At 37.7% G+C, this 19,731-nt stretch overlaps 1 protein-coding gene across 11 annotated transcripts in view; it reads right to left on the bottom strand.

Annotated features, from left to right (window-relative positions):
• DYNC1I1 (dynein cytoplasmic 1 intermediate chain 1) overlaps positions 1–19,731 on the bottom strand; it is a 237,304-nt gene that overhangs the window by 156,571 nt on the left and 61,002 nt on the right. For all 11 annotated transcript variants that reach the window (XM_072412905.1, XM_072412903.1, XM_072412913.1 and 8 more), the window contains one exon: positions 19,396–19,511. In XM_072412905.1, coding sequence (XP_072269006.1) covers positions 19,396–19,511 — 116 coding nt within the window. The remainder of the gene's footprint in view (positions 1–19,395; positions 19,512–19,731) is intronic.

The following is a 19,731-nucleotide window of genomic DNA, read 5'->3' as shown; positions in this document are numbered from 1 at the left end:
ATTTCTCTTGATGTCTGATGTCCCTGCATATTGGACACTGTAAAGTGTAGTGAACTACATTGCACATAGTGGGAACAAGGCTTAAAATGGGTTTTTTAGCATATCCGTTAGAATGCACATTTTATGCCTTGAGAATAATATTAATAATGAAAAAAATAAAACAATACACATTCTCTGAAATTAAGAGGACACAGAATAAAAAGTGCTAGTACATTTTTATGTTATAATATATTTTGGTAACTTATATTTTCAGAAAGAAAACTCCCCATGAATTTCCTCCAGGCTTTCCAAATACCTTCTACACCTCAAAAACATATCAGTAAGGAACCCCCCCCCCCCCAAAAAAAAGGCATTAGAATGTGTTAATGATATATTTTAGGGGCCATTGGATTGTGAGCCCCTCTGAAAGGAGACTCAGTGAGGTGACTATGGACTTTGTTAAGCGCTGCATGTTGATGTATAAATGCAGGAAAACCTGAGAAAAATATAAAGACATGTGAACTAGGAATAGATATAGGTCATATTATCATTACTGCTTTATCACATATCACAGAGTTACAAGAATGCAAAACAATATTTTTTTTACTATACTAGCCCTTTAAGGTATCCCTAAATCTAATCCTGAAGCTAACCTGAACTAAGATAAAAAAAAAAACAGCTATTCCATGAATGGCAGCACAAATTACGGGCACATTTCCAAAGCATCCGGGTAACCTGAATCCTAGGGTATTATAAGGACTGGTTTCAAAGTAGGGCAAACGGGGCAACTGCCCAGCACTCCAAGTGACAAAATTCAGGGGTGCAGAGAGCTGACTGTCCCATTTTGTATAAAACTGCCCCTGTGTGCTATGATATGTATACAACAATCCAAATCCCTGGGTTGAGATCCTATCCCCACTCGTTCCACCGCCTTTTTCTCACAGTCATGGATATAATCTGACTATATTGGGTTTATGTTTTCATCATTTAGGAATCAAATAATACTTAGTAAAGGTTTTCTTTATTAGCAGACTAAATACATTGCATGCCACCTGTTAGAAGGCCTTTAAAGCTTAAAAGAAGCGAAGATGCCTGCTCTAACTCTTGCCATCTGACACTAACTCTAACACTTTAGCGTGGCTTCAAATAGAATTACTCCAAATCATTTAATCTTTCTAATTCCTTGATCTGTCTTAGCCTCTTCAGCTGTATCCTGAGGCATCAGCCTGACTTTGAAATCTTGATCTTGGTGTTATAAACATCCTAAACTTTCAGAGCTGTGTGTTTTATGTCACTTGCCTTTTATCAACTCAATGACATATTTTCCTTTCATTATTTTCTCGCGTTTCTTTATATTTCTTGTTTTGGGTTATCACCTGTTCACCTCTCAGATAATAAATCACCAAAGTCTGTGTCTCCAAGTTACTGCATATGGGCGAGTGTTGTAAACACCCTGCAGTAATGTTTATTTTTTCCAGTTAATGGCACTATTACCATGAATAGTTGAAAATCTTTTGTTTTTTTGTGAGTATTCAGCTTCAAAGATACTTTGTGAAAGCAAAATTCTTAACATTGTTCTGTAGCAGATTCTTCCCCCCACCTCGTAGATTGTAAGCTCTTTCGTGCAAGGTGCTCTCCTCCTCCTGTGTCACTGTCTGTATCAGTCTGTCATTTGCAACCCCCATAATTTAAATGAGAGAAGGACAAAGACAGGGTACTTTTGAATGCTGCAATGTATTAATCCATATGGATAAAGCATGTACAATTTTACAATTCACAATAGTACACATATCAATAAATAAATAAAATGTTGCCACTTAATTTTCAGTGGAATAAAGTGTAAATATTAGTCATTGATTCCTAGGTGCGCATGAGCTGAATGGGAAAGGCAAGTAAATATCGTGTCCCGAAGCGTTTCGCCCTATTTGGCTTCCTCAGGGGACTTGTAGACATCAAAGTGCAACTGTATACAAAAAACAATCCATGTATTGACATTTAACTTGATTATATAAGGCAAGCAAACAGTTGTATCACAAATAATTATTTTTGTGTGTGTAAAGTATCAATTGTCCAATATAACTGTACAAGTAAATTGTGTTGATTCTTTTTGTGTGTGGCTAGTAATAAGACAATAATATTGGATCAGATAGGTGATACAGCAGTATTATGTGTTATGGACTGTCCAATAAATAAATACACTATTTCCTTTGCGATATCTTTACATAAGCTTCAAATAGTAATTAGCTGTTAGTTATGTCTTTATTTACTAATAATACCAAAAATATAATCATTTGACTATCATTGATTTAACATACCATTACCATACAAATTTGCAATTGTATAATACCGCTGTATAATCTATTAGAACTAATATGATTGTCTTACTAGCAAAAACCATTAGTTTTTCAAGTGCATTTATTTATTGGACAGTCCATAACACATAAGAATAAGAATAGATGTAGTACAGAAGTAGATTGAGGATTGGAGTAGATGGATGACAGGAATTAAATAGAGGACAAGAGTAGATAAAGAACAGGAGTAAATGTAAGACACCAGTAGATAGAGGTCAGGGGTAGACAGAGGACAGAAGTAGGTGAAGAATTGGAATAGATGGAGTAGAGAAGTAAATTGAGGATAGAAGAAGATAGAGGACAGGGGTAGATTGAGGATTGGAGAATATGGAGGACAGGGGTAGACAGAGGACAGAAGTGGGTGAAGAATAGGGGTAGATGGGGGACAGAAGTAGATGGAGGACAGGAATAGATAGAGAACAGGGGTAGACAGAGGACAGGAATAGGTGAAGAATAGGAATAGATGAAGGACAGAAGTAGATTGAGGAATGTAGTAGATGGAGGACAGGAATAAATGGACGATGGGGTTAAATAGAGGACCAGAGTAGATGAAGAACAGGAGTTAATGGAGGACAAGAGTAGATGGAGGTCAGGGGTAGACAGAGGACAGGAGTAGGTGAAGAATAAGAATAGATGGAGGACAGAAGAAAATTGATGTTGGGTGGATAGAGAATAGGAGTAAATGGCAGCTTAATCATTTCCTCTGTTTTACCCATATGTTTTACTGTTAACGTAATCTAAAAACAAAAATAAAATAATGGAATATATCACTAATTAGGAAATACAGAAAAGACAAGAAATATATATGTTGTAATCCCTGATACAAAACCCTTTGTGTGCGGCATTAGCAATAAATCTAAGTTACACATCTCTTGGTTTGCATCAGGCTGGCTTTCATCTTCAGGTCTAAATGATTGGGACTTTCTGGATGCAAATACAGTAAGAATGATAAAAGTGATTATTGTGCATTTCTGCTCCTACTTTCTGCAGAATTAGTGTGACATCAAGGGATTTACATGAGCTGTTTGTACCTTAGTGCCTTAGCCTGCAGGTGCTTTGAAGTTCCCTGCTCTGATACTGTCAGATAGTGTGCACGAAGAGAGGACATTGCAGGTACATGGGGCCACTTGGAGTTCTGGGATTAAAGCAATAGCATCATAAAAGGACCCATTCTACCAGTTTCCTGATAAAAAAAACCCTCCTATGAATGTTTTTTTTTTCAAGAGAAGAGGTTCTTGTTGAATCCTCCTCAGTGAAATGTATTTTCATTGGTATAAACCTCAACAAACTTTATATTTGGAATATATGTAGGTTGAAGTATATCTTAAATCAAAAGTTTTTACTTTTAGATTAGAATAGGAAATAGAGTACATGAGGAAAGAAATAATAAAAAAATCTTTTTCTTGTTTTCACTGGGAAGATTTAATTTCATAACTATGAAATTTCCCCTACCTCCTAGATTGTACGTTCTTCAGGCAGGGTCCTCTTCTCCTCCTGTGTCACTGTCTGTCATTTGAAACCCCTATTTATTGTACAGCGCTGCATATTATGTTGGCGCTATATTATCCTGTTTATTACAGAGTTACATAGTAGGTTCAGTAGAAAAAGACATAAGTCCATCAAGTTCAACCACTAGGTAAAAAAACATATCCCAGATATAAAACCCTGTAAGACATAGTTGGTCCAGAGGAAGGCAAAAAAAAACCCTGGTACAATTTGCTTCAACAGGGGAAAAAAATTCCTTCCTGATTCCATGAGGAAATAGGATTTTCCCTGGATCTACAGTAACGGTTATTTTTACTTAATACCTTAATACCCAGACGCAAAGAGCGCCCTCTTGTTCTTTGTAATGATCTCAAAGTGAATAATGGGGAAGAGAGTTCTCTATATGGACCATTTATATATTTATACAGGGTGATCATATCCCTCTTAAATGTCTCTTCTCAAGAGAGAATAGGTTCAGTTCAGCTAATCTTTCCTCATAGCTGAGCTCCTCCATTCCTTTTATTAGTTTAGTTGCCCTTCTCTGCACTCGCTCCAGTTCAACAATGTTCTTTTTGTGAACTGGTGCCCAAAACTGGACTCCATATTCCAGATGTGGTCTGACCAATGCTTTGTACAGGGACAGGATAATGTCTCCATCTCTGCAGTCTATTCTTCTTTTAATACAAGAAAGTACTTTACTAGCTTTAGATATTGCATCTTGGCATTGCATGCTGTTATTAAGTCTATGATCTACCAGAACCCCTCAAATGTATTTCCCCTAGACAGTATGAAGCATGCATGTTGTTAGCTCCCAAGTGCCTAATTTTACATTTATCTATATTAAATATCCTTTGCCACTTGGCTGCCCAATCAAACAGTACATCCAGGTCTGCTTGTAGATTATAGACATCCTGTATGGAAATAATTCCATTACATAGTTTGGTGTCATCTGCAAACACAGAAATGGTACTTTTAATCCCAAACTCTATATCATTTATAAAGATGGTAAACAGTAAAGGTCCCAACACTGAACCCTGGGGTAGACCAAAAATAACCTTAGACCATTCAGAGTATGAATCATTAATTACAATTCTCTGGATGTGATCTTAAGGCCAGTTCTCTATCCATTTAAATATTGACTTTCCTAAACCTTTCAACCCTAACTTGCATATTAACCATCTGTGGGGTACAGTGTCAAATGCTTTAGCAAAGTCCAAGTACACTATATCAACGGCTATTCCACTGTCTACCTGTTTACTTACTTCCTCATAAAAAGAGAGTAAATTTGTTTGACAACTTCTGTCTTTCTTGAAGCTATGTTGACTATCACTTAAAATATTATTTTCTAGCAGAAACTCCTCCATGTGGTTCTTTATCAAACTCTCTAAGACCTTTCCAACTATGGACGTTAAACTAGCAGGTCTGTAGTTACCCGGTAATGACTTTACTCCCTTTTTGAAGATAGGAACCACATTGGCCTTACGCCAATCCATCGGTAACTTGCCAGTGACTAAAGAGTCTCTAAAAATTAGAAATAATGGCTTTGAAATAACTGAGCTCAGCTCTTCTAGGACACATGGATGTAATCCATCAGGTCCTTGTGCGTTGTCAACCTTAATTTTTCCCAGCTGATTCTCAATCATATCAGTTCTGAGCCATTGTGACTCATTTAGGCAGTGACATTGCTATTATGAATTTGAACTTGAGCTCTGCCATTTTCGTTCGTGTACACAGAGCTAAAAAAAAGTGTTTAGTAAATCTGCCTTGTCTTTATCCCCAGTTACCAATCCAGCGACATCCTTTAAGGGGCCTACATGTTCAGATCTGATCTTTTTGCTATTAATATATTTGAAAAAATTTTGGGGGTTTGCCTTACTTTCTTTTGCAATCTGTTCTCTTCATTTTGAAGTTTTGCACATTTTATCCCCTTTTTACATCTTTTGTTATATTCTTTATAGGTTTCAAATAATGAAGGTGATCCTTCATTTTTATATTTTTGGAATGCCCTTTTCTTGTTCCCTTTGGCTTCTTTAACATCAGCTGTGAGCCACAGAAGTTTTAATTTTAGCCTCTTAAACTTATTACCCATTGGAATATATTTTTCAGTTTTCTTTTGTAGAACAGACGTGAAACATTCCCAGTTCTGTTCTGTGTTCTTTGAGGACAATATTGTCTCCCAGTCCAAGTCACAGAGAACAGCACTTAATAATGGAAAAGTTGCTCTCTTAAAATTAAATGTTTTTATCTTTCCTGCTTTTGCTTCCTGTTTACAGCTTACATTAAATGAAATCATATTATAGTCACTGCTACCCAGATTCTCTTTTATTTGCACATGTGTTATAAGCTCTGCATTGTTAGAAAGAACTAGGTCCAGCAGAGTGTCATTTCCAGTTAGGGCTTCTATAAACTGTACCATAAAATTATCTTGTAATTAATTCAAAAATGTCCTCCCTTTTGCTGTACCTGTAGTGCCATTACTCCAGTCAATGTCAGGGTAGTTGAAATCTCCCATGATTAAAACACTTCCACATTTTGCTGCTTTTACTATCTGTGCTAGTAGTTGATAATAATTAATTGTGTGTTATTCAACCCCAAATTATACTCCACCCATAATGCCTCAACCGCATCGCTTGTTTCTTCTTTCACATTCACTTTTAGATCACTTCTCACATACAGACAGACACCACCACCCTTTCGTTTGACTCTGTCTTTACGAAAGAGAGTATACCCAGGAATATTGACAGCCCAGTCATGTGAAGAACAAAGCCAGGATTCAGCAATACCAACTAAGTCATAATTCTCCTCACTCATTAAAGCTTCCAACTCCCCTATCTTGTTTGCTAGACTTCTAGCATTGGTGAACAGGCTCTTTAAACCATTGTTGCTTTTACCATCATTTTTTAATATTAATTAATACTATTAAAATCCTGTATTAATTTAGCGCTCACATATTACGCAGCGCTTTTCAAAGTCCACAATCATGTCACTAGCTGTCCCTTAAAGGAACTCACAATCCCTTCCATAGTCATATGTCATTATCACAGTCTAGGGACAACTTTGGGGGAAGCCTAATAACTTAACTGCATGTTTTTGTGAGAGGAATCTGGATTGCATGCAGGAAACTTATGCAAGCACAAAGAGAACAAACAAACTTCTTGCAGAGTCTGTTTCACTGACATTCAAACTGGGGATATAGCACTGCAAGGGGAAGAGTGCTAGCCACTAAGACAACTGTGCAACCTTTTTTGTAACACAATAAATGTTACATTCACCAAATATTCACTGTAGGTGAATTGTATTGGGGCAAACTTTGTACATTAAAGGGAATTATCTGCTACCTGTAAACGCACTGCTTACTAAAAATAACTGTTACTGCTGTGATGATTTTTTTTGCTCCCCAGCACCAACCCAAACCAGAAGGCTGCAAGGATGGGCTGATGCTTTTTGTGTGAGCAAAGCTTATACCCCTTGGTGACCAGAGACCTATAGCTACAACTTAGTGGAAGCTTTTTGCACTGCTACAGAGAAAATGCTGCGCTCACAACTCAGCTTTTGGCAGCCTTCTGTGCATTATGGAGGGGGCATTGAAAATAGGAGGTTCTGATCCAGTTTATCATGTGTAAGCAGCCCACATAAAATTATTTGGGTGCCCAAACATAACACTTGTAAATGTAAGAAATAACATTATTGTACCTGTGGCAATGTAATGCACTGGAGAGACCTAAAAGGACATTTTAGTTTGTCCCAAACCTCGTCAATGTCATTTTTTCTAGGCAGCTTGGTCTGCAAATAAATGTGAGGGAGAAAAAATAGACCTTAAAAAAACAAAAAAGAAAGAAAAAACATAATACTAAATATTATAGTTCCATGTGTTATCAGAATAGAGTTTTTGCTTGAAAAGCAGCAATATATATTAGGTGGGTAATACCAATAAAAAGTACACCCTTCAGGGAGAAACTAATACATGACAGGTAAATATTTATTGTAATAAAGGGGTACGTTAGTAATACAGTGGAGAAACACTGCAACAGTGTATTCTAAATGTGTGACCTATATCAGATTATCAATCAAAATGAGATACTAGTGAAAAAAGAGCGTGAGATTTGCCAGGAGCCCTAGGCCTTGACACATGGGTAAAATATGCTGCATACACAAAAAGCCCGCTCATAGTGCACCAACACATGAAGAATTAACATCAACACACACCAGGCACGGTACAGAAAAACCACTTCGCTCCAACACCCTAATCAGTTTGGCAATATTGTTAGCACACCGCTGGTGAAAGAAACCAAAGACGGGCAGTAAATTCTCTTTCCCACGTGGCTCTTTTCCTTATTCTGTAGAACGTCATTCCTAACAAGACATGAAGTCAACATGCAGCCAAAGGTAGTGCAGCAAATAAGCTTTTCAGATATACATCATCACAACTAAATACATATATCATCGCTATTAAGAAACTGCCAATATAAGCTGAGTTTATACAATTTGGTGGCCCATATGTGAAGCATGCTTTTTCACGTTGTTCTGCTTAACTTCTTACTTTTTGATTACCACCTTATACTTTACTATTATTATTAAAAAGGATTTATATAGCGACAACATATTACGCAGCGCTGTACATTAAATAGGGGTTGCAAATGACAGACGAATGCAGACAGTATCACAGGAGGAGAGGACCGAGCCCCAAAGCGCTTACAATCTAGGAGGTTGGGGAAGTATCACACAATAGGAGGGGGAATAAACAAGAAATTCTTCACAGAAACCAATCTAAAAAATGTAATTTCCAAAGTGAATTTCGTAAGATATTGTAGCCATAATTGTTGAGAGACAGCATTTAAACTTCTGCAAATTTCATATGTTTCACTGTACTTAACAAGCTATAAAGTAAACCTGCACCTTGTCCATGCAGGGCGAAGCAGTTGGTTCAATTTGAAGTTGGAACCCCCCCCCCCAAGAAAGTTGCTAACATGCAAGAAAGGCCCAAAGATGATGAGGGAGAAGTGAAGCGCGGGGCTGGCATGACCAGGGCTAGGAGATTAGGCTAGTAAGGAGTTAGGAGAGTGGTGGAAGTTATGTGGGAAATGGGAGTGTAAGGTTTGAGGTATTGGGGAGGAGAATAAAAAAGGTTAAATTAGGGAGGAACAGTGGGAAGCAGTTAGGAAGGAAAAGAAGAAATGTGAGTTTCCCACCTTTCCGCCCTTTCTTTTGGTTTGGGGAGAGATGTGTAGGTCGTGGCGCATGAAGTCCCGGGGGGAGTATCTTGGGATTGGTGTTTGTCAAGTGGGGGGAGCAATTTCAAGTGTGGTATTTCTTAGTGGACATTATTGGGCCCATCCCCTTTAGGGGGGAGGGAGTGGAGGAGGCTGCGAGTGAAGTGGCGTTCTCAAGCCAGTAGGTGAAGTTGCGCTTGGGAACAAATAAATGGGGTATGTGAAGTGGGCGGTGCCTTTGAGGACCTGCAACCTGAGGAGAGTATGGAAAAGGTTAATTTTAGGGTTAATGTCAGAGGTGATATTACATTAATGTTATGGTAATTTTCATGGTAATGTTATGTTAATATGTAGTTGAAGGTTAATGTATTCCTATTTTACTAATGGTACTTTGCATAGTTTTGTTAATGGGTTTTATCAATAAATGGTCATCTGGCTATTTTCCCAAATGTGTGTGCATGTTTAATTTGGGAGGGGGGAGGAAATGGTCAGTTGGGAAGGGATATGGGAAGGGGGAGTGGGGGGTGTAAGGGTTTTGCCTGAGCACTTCCTAGGTATCTGTGTCATGTTACCCACTATTCCATTTATCATAGGGTGTGGGAAAGTAAGCCCAGTAAAGCTCCATGTAAAATGTGAGCTTACACAGGTATGCCAAGTATGCTCTCTCTGTCCCTGTAAAAGTGCTGTTGTGGATAATGGAGGAACAAGAGTCACATGATATCGATATCTGAAAGTACTAGATGCAGTATTTTTTGTTCCTATTAAAAATCAAGGAAGCATTAATTATTAGCAGGAGTAGGCCAGCATTAGTAGAGCTTCTGTATGCCCTGTATGAGTATGCATATTATAAGTCCAGTTTCAGGTGAACCCAGAAAGAAAAAGAATTCTTAATCTTCCACCAACCTCGTTTTAAAGGTAAAAGCTTAGGGGTAGTACAGACAATTTGTTACTTTATGTTCTGAGCTAAACCACTATCACAGCAATGTTTTGAAGGTAATGATGGCAAGGTAACCATTCCTAATTTTACATTTTAGCAATAAAGACAGACAGAAATTGCATGCTCCGTTTACTGGAACATTTAAATGAAGGGTGAAGGCTCCTTGGCTGTTATTCTGAACCTGCGATCAGTTTAAATGGCTTAGGAAAAGTTTAGTCCCCCAAAATGCCTCACCTAGCTATCAAATTTACAAAAAGCAGGTAGTCCCCAGTGCCTGCTTTGGACAGCAATGTATTTAGCAGTGCTGCGGAGGGGACCATTCTGCTCAGGACAAATGAATATGCCCCCAGCCCAAGTCTGAAATATGAACATAGAGACATACCACCGGTATTGGATAGCTCAACCTAATCCCCCATCTAGGCCACTGTCATGCTGAAACTACTAAGGGGATTAAATATTTATTTTGCAATAGCATGCAATGTCCAATGTGCAATGTCACTCCACTTTTCTTTAGGCAGCATACAGAAGTCTGCAAATATCTGCAAAAACTATTCTATTGCTGCTGAATCCTCAGCTGTTCCAGTTCTGAATAGAAGCAAAGCTCCAACTCTTTTGGGCAAATATAGAACTTACCACTTACTTCTGCCCCCCACATATTTTTGTTTGCTCTTCACTATACATTTAGACCTGACAGGATGGAACTGTTGTAGGAATGGGTCAGCAACTGTAGGTACTCTAGATTTGAAGCAGTTTAGCGTTTTTTTTTTTTTTATTTACCATCAAAGAGTCATTTTAAAGATGGAAGTAGATTGATTCGTGAAGCTGTTTCTAGAGCAATGAAATGCTGCCTGGACTGTGAAGCAGCATGACATCTGTGGTTCAGGTCCTATAATTACAGCTGTAATAACGTTAACGTGGCAGACAAGTCCTATTGCGTAGCACAGCACACATATGCCCACTCGACTGCCGCTCTGTTTAATGACATTTCAGGCTCCAGCAAGCAGGCCTGAACTTAGCGGTGCACAAGGAGCCAGTTAAATGGGGCTTGTACCTGTGCCAAAAAGACCACTGCCCAGCCCAGTGGACGGCACACAATTACTTGAGAGTATCGCAGAGGGCTGAAACCGATAGTTATGCAGTGAATTAAATTTGTGTTGTGTCAGCAATATACTCACACCGGATCCCACAGGCCTTCTGGTTTTGGCTAAACATGACAAAGCTGGTCTCTGGCCAACCTGACGTGGGCGCTTAAAAGCTTAAGTATGAAACTATACTGTGAGCTGATTATTGGTATTCTTTAAAAAAAAATACCTGAACATGTCACCAAAATAGAAAATAAATGTTAACGTTAGTGTTTAAAAGTTTTTAAAAAAAACTGATCATACTACAGATAGTCCCCGGGTTACATACGAGATAGGGACTGTAGGATTGTTCTTAAGTTGAATTTGTATGTAAGTCGGAACAGCTACTTTACTTTAATAAATGCAATTAGAACAGATGTTTGTTTCAACATATTATTAGGCAGCGTGATGTCAGTTAGTGTTTAAAATCCTCACTGTGACAATCACAAACAGCAAAAAAAAAAAAAAAACTTTATGGAGACTAGACATTGATTATTTAATGAAGCAAGCTGTGCTTTGATATGCAAAAAAAAAAAGAACTGCAGAGTTTGTCTTGGTGATTAAAGAGTTACAAGAGGCCAGTCCTTGAGATCACCCACAACCTCAGCTGTGTTTAGCAAAAGATTTCTTCTGCAAGTCATGCAAACCGCCTCCCTCCCCCCATCAAACTTCCGTCTTGCACACGAGTGAGCAAAGGAGCCCTGAGTCGTCCATATGTCGGATGTCCTTAACTCGAGGACAACCTGTATTCGTTTACGTCCTGTTAAAGGGTGACAATGTTCATGTCACAAAACCTTTAATGCAGACAAAAGTGGCTATGTGGTCAACACACATTGTACATACAGGCATGGTACATACAGGCATGGTCCACCAAACTCAATCACAGAAATGCCAGAAATGATCAATTAAGTGCATGCATTGTAAAAAAAAAAAGCTTACAGTGTGCAGATAAAGTAAAGTGAGTAACATCAGTACAGGAGGGAAGCCTGCATGTAGAAAGGCTGGAGATCAGATCAAAATGGCCCAGTTGTCCACACCCAAGATTATGTGAATCGATAAAATGCAATCTGTTTTCCGAGATTTCCATCAAGACCAATGGGTGGCCTGGCTATTCCAATATTTTGTTGGGTGGCATTTCAGCACTTTGCTGCCACTATGCATTCTGGTCAAATGCCTTGGACCCTGCAGGACAGCTCAGGGAGTGTCCTGCAGAAGTGAGTGTGTGTAGACAGAATTAGCAGCAAGGTGCTGAAAGAGCTCAGCAGCACTGAGATGCAAAAATGGTTTTAAAAAGGTGGATACAGTTTATGATACACTGAATTTGCTTTCTTAGGGTTTGTATCTCCTTTAAGAGGCTTCACACCAGTTCTAGTAGAAGAATTTTGCTGCAAAAGTATTGCTAATAATTCCGGTTTCGAAGGAGTTAACTGAAATGGTTTAATAATGTTTGTAAAAAGAACATTTAAATATTTTTTATGATTTTAGTCATTCAGTAAATTTTATTTGAAAGCATCAAACTTGGCGTTAAGCCTCAGATTTTGGTTTCACTTGCAAGAATTATTGCTGGTTTCTTGAAGAGCCTTTTCAGTGCAAATACACAGGTCAAATAACGGTAAATTATAGGTTTTCATGTGAATAATAATAGCTTAGCAGAAAAGTCATGGGTCACTTTTATTAATATTCATATTTCTTGTGTAGAATATCTGCTGAAAGTTCAGCTTGAGGGTATACCATTATTTGATTTGTGAAGAATGTTGTCTGCGTCCCAAGCAATTAACACAGTCATCACAGAAGTGACACGTCTTAATTACACGTTAGGCTGAGATTGAGAAGACCTTTATGATATTTGGAGCAACATGTAAAAGTACACAGAAAAGGCTTCTCATATTTTGTATGTCAGTCAGAGGCGTTGCTGTATAACATTTGGATTCGTAGCATGGACATGAGAAAACAAATCCAGATGATCTGAGATGCACCAATGACAGCAGACGTTACTGATCCTTTATCTATATAGCCATCTTATTGTCCTTTTATTAGAAATCAAATATACTGAATATGTAGCACAATAAGAAAACAGTTTTTGAGTTGTCATTTTTCTGACAGTTTTTTTTTTAAATCCTGACTTTAATGTAAGTCCTTATAACAAAGTGAACCTAAATTCAGAGAGGCACAAGGAGGGAGGGAGGGATGGCGTTTTATTAATAAGATGATAGCAGACATCTTCTAGTATAAAGAACTAGAAAAGCACTTTTTAATAACATATTATTTAGGTAAATTCTATATAAGATAATAATTTCAAAATACCCATAAATGTGGTAGAATAAGTAATTTGTCATACATTTAAAAAGCGCATGTTGAACAAAGATTATATCTCTCTTGTTGAATTGTTTCTCACCAGCATGTCAGAAACTTTTGATTTAGCAATGCATATGCTCAGAAAGCTGATAGTACAGTCTCACCATGATTCCATGCCAAGATGAAGTAGCTCCTGTATGCAGAGTCACATGACCTAAAAGTCTGAACCTGGTAGAGTACTGGGCGAAAATGTGAACAGTAGTGATAAGGGACATCGCAGTTGTTTTGGGTCAGTAATTTTAAAAAAATGATGCATCACCATAAAAGATATCACGGTCATGAAGAATATTGATGGATATCAAGGTGACAACAACTCTTAGCTTGCAGTACTACCTGTTTGCATGGAGTTCTCACAGGGCTTGATTTATTAAAGCTCCCCAAGGCTGGAGAGAATACACTTTCATCAGTAAATCTGGGTGATCAAGCAAACCTGGAATGGATCTTCTGGTCCATAATTCAAAACATTTGCTAGCAAATAGCAAATGACTTTGAAGAAATCCATTCCAGATTTGCTGCATCTCCCAGTTTTACTGATGAAAGTGTATCCTCTCCAGCCTTGGAGATCTTTAAGAAATCAGACAAGTCAGCCAGTTTCCTCCAGGTACTCTGTTTACCTCTCATATCTCAAAAACATACAGAAAGATTCATTTGTTCCCCACCAAAAACTTAACCCTAGACTGTGGTAAGAACACATAAAGATTTTGTGATTAGATATTAGATTGTAAGCTTCATTGAGAGAAGTAATGTTTTGTGGAAAATGTCAGTGATACATAAATGTATAATAATAATATACACAAGACGTTAAAACAAAAGCCAGAAGTACAACAGCAGGTGTTCAAATTTTCTTTTCATAACATAAAGTCTTTACATGTGGTTTTTTAATGAGTTTTATTAAGCACTATGATGTATAATTTGTGTACGCTGGCAGATGTGCCGTGCAGTAAAAGAGAAACCTATATTGCCATCGCTGAGCATAGCTAAAGGCAATGTCCAATCAAATTACGGCGCTGGGCGGCCCAGGTTTCACTGGCAGGAAATACCACAAGCAATTGTAACTCTGATCAGACTTCAGGAAGTGCCAGGAATAAAAGTACATCAATTATTCTGACGGAGCGCATTCAGTCACATGGCAAACAGCTGCCGCCATCAAACAGGTCAGCGTACGCCATCGTATATGACTCCATGTGTTATCGCTCTGACTAGTGAGAGAGGGAACTCTACTATATGTAGATATTGCCTGTGCTCATTTATAATGGCATTATGTAAATATTTGAGAAGTCATGATTTTCGGTAGAGTTTTTGATACAATTGATAATATAATTCACGCTTCTCACAGTTTTTGGTTATTAAGGACACCTTGTAGAAACTAATAGTTTGTACATCTTTGTACATATAGACCAGTAAAGGTCCTGTCACCACACTATTTATTGCTTGTGCTGAGCCAGCTCCTCTGCTCCTCACCTCCCTATATGAACCTGTAGCTAAGGAAAGATAGGCCGGGCTGTTTCTAGGTCTGCAACGGAGGCATGTAAATTCTCATTTTGAAGTTTAATTTTTAAAAGTGGAACAGTTCCACTTTAAGGTCCCAAGCCTTTTGGTTTAAGAGCTCACTAAATTTGCTGATATTACATCAATATATTTTAAATGTGCTTCCACGCAATATATATTTAAACAAAGAAAGTGGGCCTGGTTTATTAAAGCTCTTCAAGGCTGGAGAAGATACACTTTCATCAGTGAAGCTGGGTGATCCAAAAAACTGAATGGATTTGGTCCAGGATTGAAAACATTTGCTAACAAAAAGCAAATGATTTTAAAAAATCAATTCCAGGTTTGCTGGATCACCCAGGTTTACTGATAAAAGTGTTTTCTCTCCAGCCTTGGAGAGCATTAATAAATCAGGGACAATTATTGATAGGGATGTCAAACAGAATTTTCTGAATGTTTCTCAACCCCTTTTTCCCCAACAGTGCTGCTTAAACTCATTGCCTGAACATGTGCAGTAGAACCCTTTGCATGCAAAGGTAGAAGTACCCAGACCCAGTACTCCCTTCTAATGAACACTTCTAATGAATGTGTGTTTGTGTGAGTATATATATATATATATATATATATATATATATATATAAAGATAATGCACAGCGTGGCAAATAAGAAAGGGGATTTTATTTGAAAGAATCTTTCTGCTTTTGTATAGATGTATAAAAAAAACTGTCTTTGATATTTTTATCTGAAGCTAAAATATCCCATTTATAACTGGAGTTTTGCACAGTCACAGATTATAGAAAATCCCTTGATCCATTTAGTACACTATCAAGTACACATTATAAAAATATTTTAGGAAACACAAGGCAATCAACAAAACACAGACAAATGAAAAAAAAGTGCTATAGCAAGAAGCTATTGCCAAGAACTATGTCCAAAGTAAGTATTTCATTCCTTTTTCATGTCTAGCGGTTTATTGTGTGTTTTCACCTGTAAGAAGCCCAAAGGTACTGTAATTGTGAGGTGTGACAAGGCACTTAAACATTTATTGTTCTGTAAAATAGGAGACAGGTCATTACACATTCACACATAACTCATTCTGCCAAGAGAGAGCCTGGAGACCCTCCGGCTAATTTGTTGAACAGCACCATCACTTAAAAGTCTTTGCGTCCAAGAAAGTTTTAGGTTACAAATGTAACTAGACAATGGACCGATATATCAGAGTTTGGTCTAATCAGTATTAATGATAAAAATAGTGTAGCCTGAAGACAGCTTGATAAATGCACGCTCAGGAGGTACACTAAAGAATGACAAATATATTGCGTCAGGTCAGCTGACAAGTTTATACCGTATGATATCAGTATGTACTAGCTGAGACCTGCTACTTATTGTGGAAGCCTTAAGCAGATAAGTGGATGAGTTATGATGATAAATACAATGAAAATCCTTCCTGCTTTTTGTCATGTAACTAGCGAATGAGCTCAGCGTACAAGTAGATTTGAAATAAAAGTGTGGCTTATTACCTGGAAAATTGCCAAACGGTTAGCATTCTTACCTTGGGTTCTAGGTTTTATCTCTATCTGTGCTTGTATAGGCTTCCTTGCTACCTAGTTCTCAAAAAATAGTATAAATATGATTATGATAGATATTGATTGTGTGCTCTTTTGAAGGGGTTAGTGAAAAAATTTTCAACATCACTCTGTAAAGCGCTGCAAAAAATGTCAGCGCTCTATAAATATGTATTCATATTATAGGGAAGTTATCAGTATCAAAATACAGGAGCTGCTACTGCTGACTTGCTTTGAAAGTGGAATTAAAGTCTGCATTATTATGCTGTTATGGTATTTATTGCAGACTCTACTCCCCTCCAGTTAAACAAAATATATACTATATTTATACAATATATATACAATATATATATATATCTGAGATCTCCTCAGTCATTCTGTCCCACAACATCCATGATTTCCCTAGTCATTCTATCCCAAAACATCCATGATCTTCCCAGATGTCTGCATCTTCACCCAGTCTCCTTACAGTGTTGCATCTTTGGCCATCTTGATTGGCTGACTTAAAGTGATGTAAAACAGCTCGTATGTGTTGCAGGTAAAGAATCCCGGCACCAATAGCATGCCAAAAATGTGCAATGAGCTACAAAAGCATGGCTCAGTGTACACTCAAAATTCATATTGAGTCTCTGCTGCAAAAAAAGCCTATGTGCTAACAAGAAAATACTTTCACTTTACAGTGGAACAAAAGTGTATTGTGTATTTTCAAAGAGCATGTACCATGATTATTATTCCAGTGTTTAAAGTATATTAAATCTGTGTATTTACTACAAAAGCAGTTCCATACTCCACTGGTGTCCCCAGCAATTTCTTTCTATCACTAGAAGTCCATAGACTTTTATGTCCCATGTTATTGAAACCAAAAGATTGAGGATAGCCTATGAGTGGAGGGCTTAATGGATCCACCGCTAAGAGGGCATCATCATGGTAGCCTGTGTTTACATTCAATGATAAATGATGAATGAATGTGGTAAGAATGTCATCACATCAGCATCACATTCCTCAACATTGAGAACTGCTAACCTTTAGTGTCCACATTGGCCCTTTACCAGTATCATGTGGTAAAAAAAACAACATTATAACACCTAAATAGTAGGAAAACTGGAAGTTTTTAATAAAGCAAAATGTTTTTTTGCTAATATCAGATCACCAACTTTTATAACCAGACTTGTGCTACTCCGACTGTAAACCACACACAGAGCGACCTCTACATCTATGACATTATTTATCTGTATAACATTGGGTATGGCAGTTTTATATTTATATCACCTTTTACAAAAGTGAAAAGTCATGCTTCTACCATTAGAGAAAATCATGAACAAGTTACAGAAAAATGCAGTGCATAGTGTATGCAAATTACATTAATCACAATTCACCTCTTCTCCAGCCTGTAATATAAGTGATATTAGAATTAGAAGTGCAAAGTCCAAGACAATTGAAGTGGAACACCAGCCAAACATGTCATTAAATATGTCTATGAACTGTTCTACATGCCTCAACAATGTTAGGAAGCTGTGACAATGACATTGAGTTGCACCCCTATTTATGGTTGCTGTTTTTGGCAGCCGGTGCCATCCACATGCTCATTAACAATGAAGGACCATCATCACACTCAGGGGTTATCTATGTAATCCTCCCTCCTTTAAATACATAAATACTTCCTAACCCCAACTACTGAAAACAGAAAAGATTGGTAGAAATACACAATGCAATCAAACCTGATCTTCCAATCCCAGTCTCATTTCTCCTGGGCTGGAAATATATTTAGAGCGATAAACAATAAATTAATAAAATAGAAAGCAAATAATGTTCAATTCTTGCACTGAGCCTCAATTTAAGTGTAGCAGCTACTGAATTAAATTCTGAATAAAATGAACTTATATGTTACAAGCTAAAAGCACTGTCTGGTACAGGCATATGAAGGAATTACAACCTATTACTTGTAAGGCACAATGATATAAATGCATCGCCAGGGGAAATGTATAGAGCAGTGTATCTCAACCAGGGTTCCTCCACAGGTTGCTAAGGGGTTCCTTAAGCAATGAGCATTTTGTCCTTCTCAGGTCAGTTTTTTAAGGATTCCCCCCTGTTAAAACGACAATAAAGGATAGTATATTTAGAGTATATGGCTAAAAGTTTGTGGACAACTGACCATCATTCCTATGTTGCTAAAAGTATGTGACCCCTCTTCGCCCCTAAATTATCCAGACCTTTTTTATTTCCGTTGAATGCTACACCATACAAAGACTTGTTTTGGGGAAGGCCCTTTCTATGTTTCATTGTGACTATGTACTTGTGCTCAAAGCTAGCTCCACTATGACAAATGAGAGGGTTCTCTCCATCATTTGCTCGGGTAGACCCCAAATACTGGGTCCGATTTATTAAAGCTCTCCAAGGCTGGAGAATTTACACTTTCATCAGTGAAGCTGGGTGATACAGCAAACCTGGAATGGATTTCTTTAGAGTCATTCGCTATTTGCTAGCAAATGTTTTGAATCCTGGAGCAGATCTTTACTAGGTTTGCTGGATCACCCAGCTTCATTGATGAAGCCTTGGAGAAGCTTTAATAGATCAGGCTCATTGGATTTCAGTAAGACTTCTGCTGCCATCTATAGGATGAAAATGATAATGACTTTAAAAAAGCCAACAGAAAATTGCTACCTTCCTAACAATTGGATACTAAATGCAACATGAGCTACAGAATAAAGAAGCTACTTTCCATGGAAGCCTCAGAAGGTGGGACAGGAATTCTTGTGTTCTGGACCAACTGTGACCTACATTTGAGATTCTAAAGGGAGAATTTGGGGTCCAGGAATTGTGAGAGATTGTGCCAATATACGGATATATTACTTAAAAAAGCTAAAAAACAGAAGATATAAAATGTGAATCTCATCATAAAATTGTTACCTTCTGCCTGCTGTGTACTGATCGGTGTCTGTGTCTCTTTTGAGTAAGAAACTACTTCTCGAGGCAGGAAATCCACCTGGGTGATCTTTGAGACTCCAAGTTTATTAAGTCTTCGGCTGTAAACAGAAATGTGTTTATTTGTTAAAAGCTAGTAAAAAAATGAATTTGTTTACAAGACATGAAATGCTGACTTGGGTATATGACACATAAAACAGGCAGAATGTCTAAAGGAGGAGCAGAGGATAACAAGCCAAGGTCTAAAGGTGTCTAGACAGGAAAGCAAGGCAAAGCTACCACTTAAGACATACTAGCAGGACCAATGCTGAAATGGAGACA

This window comes from Pyxicephalus adspersus, chromosome 5, assembly GCF_032062135.1.
Source record: "Pyxicephalus adspersus chromosome 5, UCB_Pads_2.0, whole genome shotgun sequence".
Classification (NCBI taxonomy): domain Eukaryota; kingdom Metazoa; phylum Chordata; class Amphibia; order Anura; family Pyxicephalidae; genus Pyxicephalus; species Pyxicephalus adspersus.
This window is presented reverse-complemented; position numbering and strand designations above follow the sequence as displayed.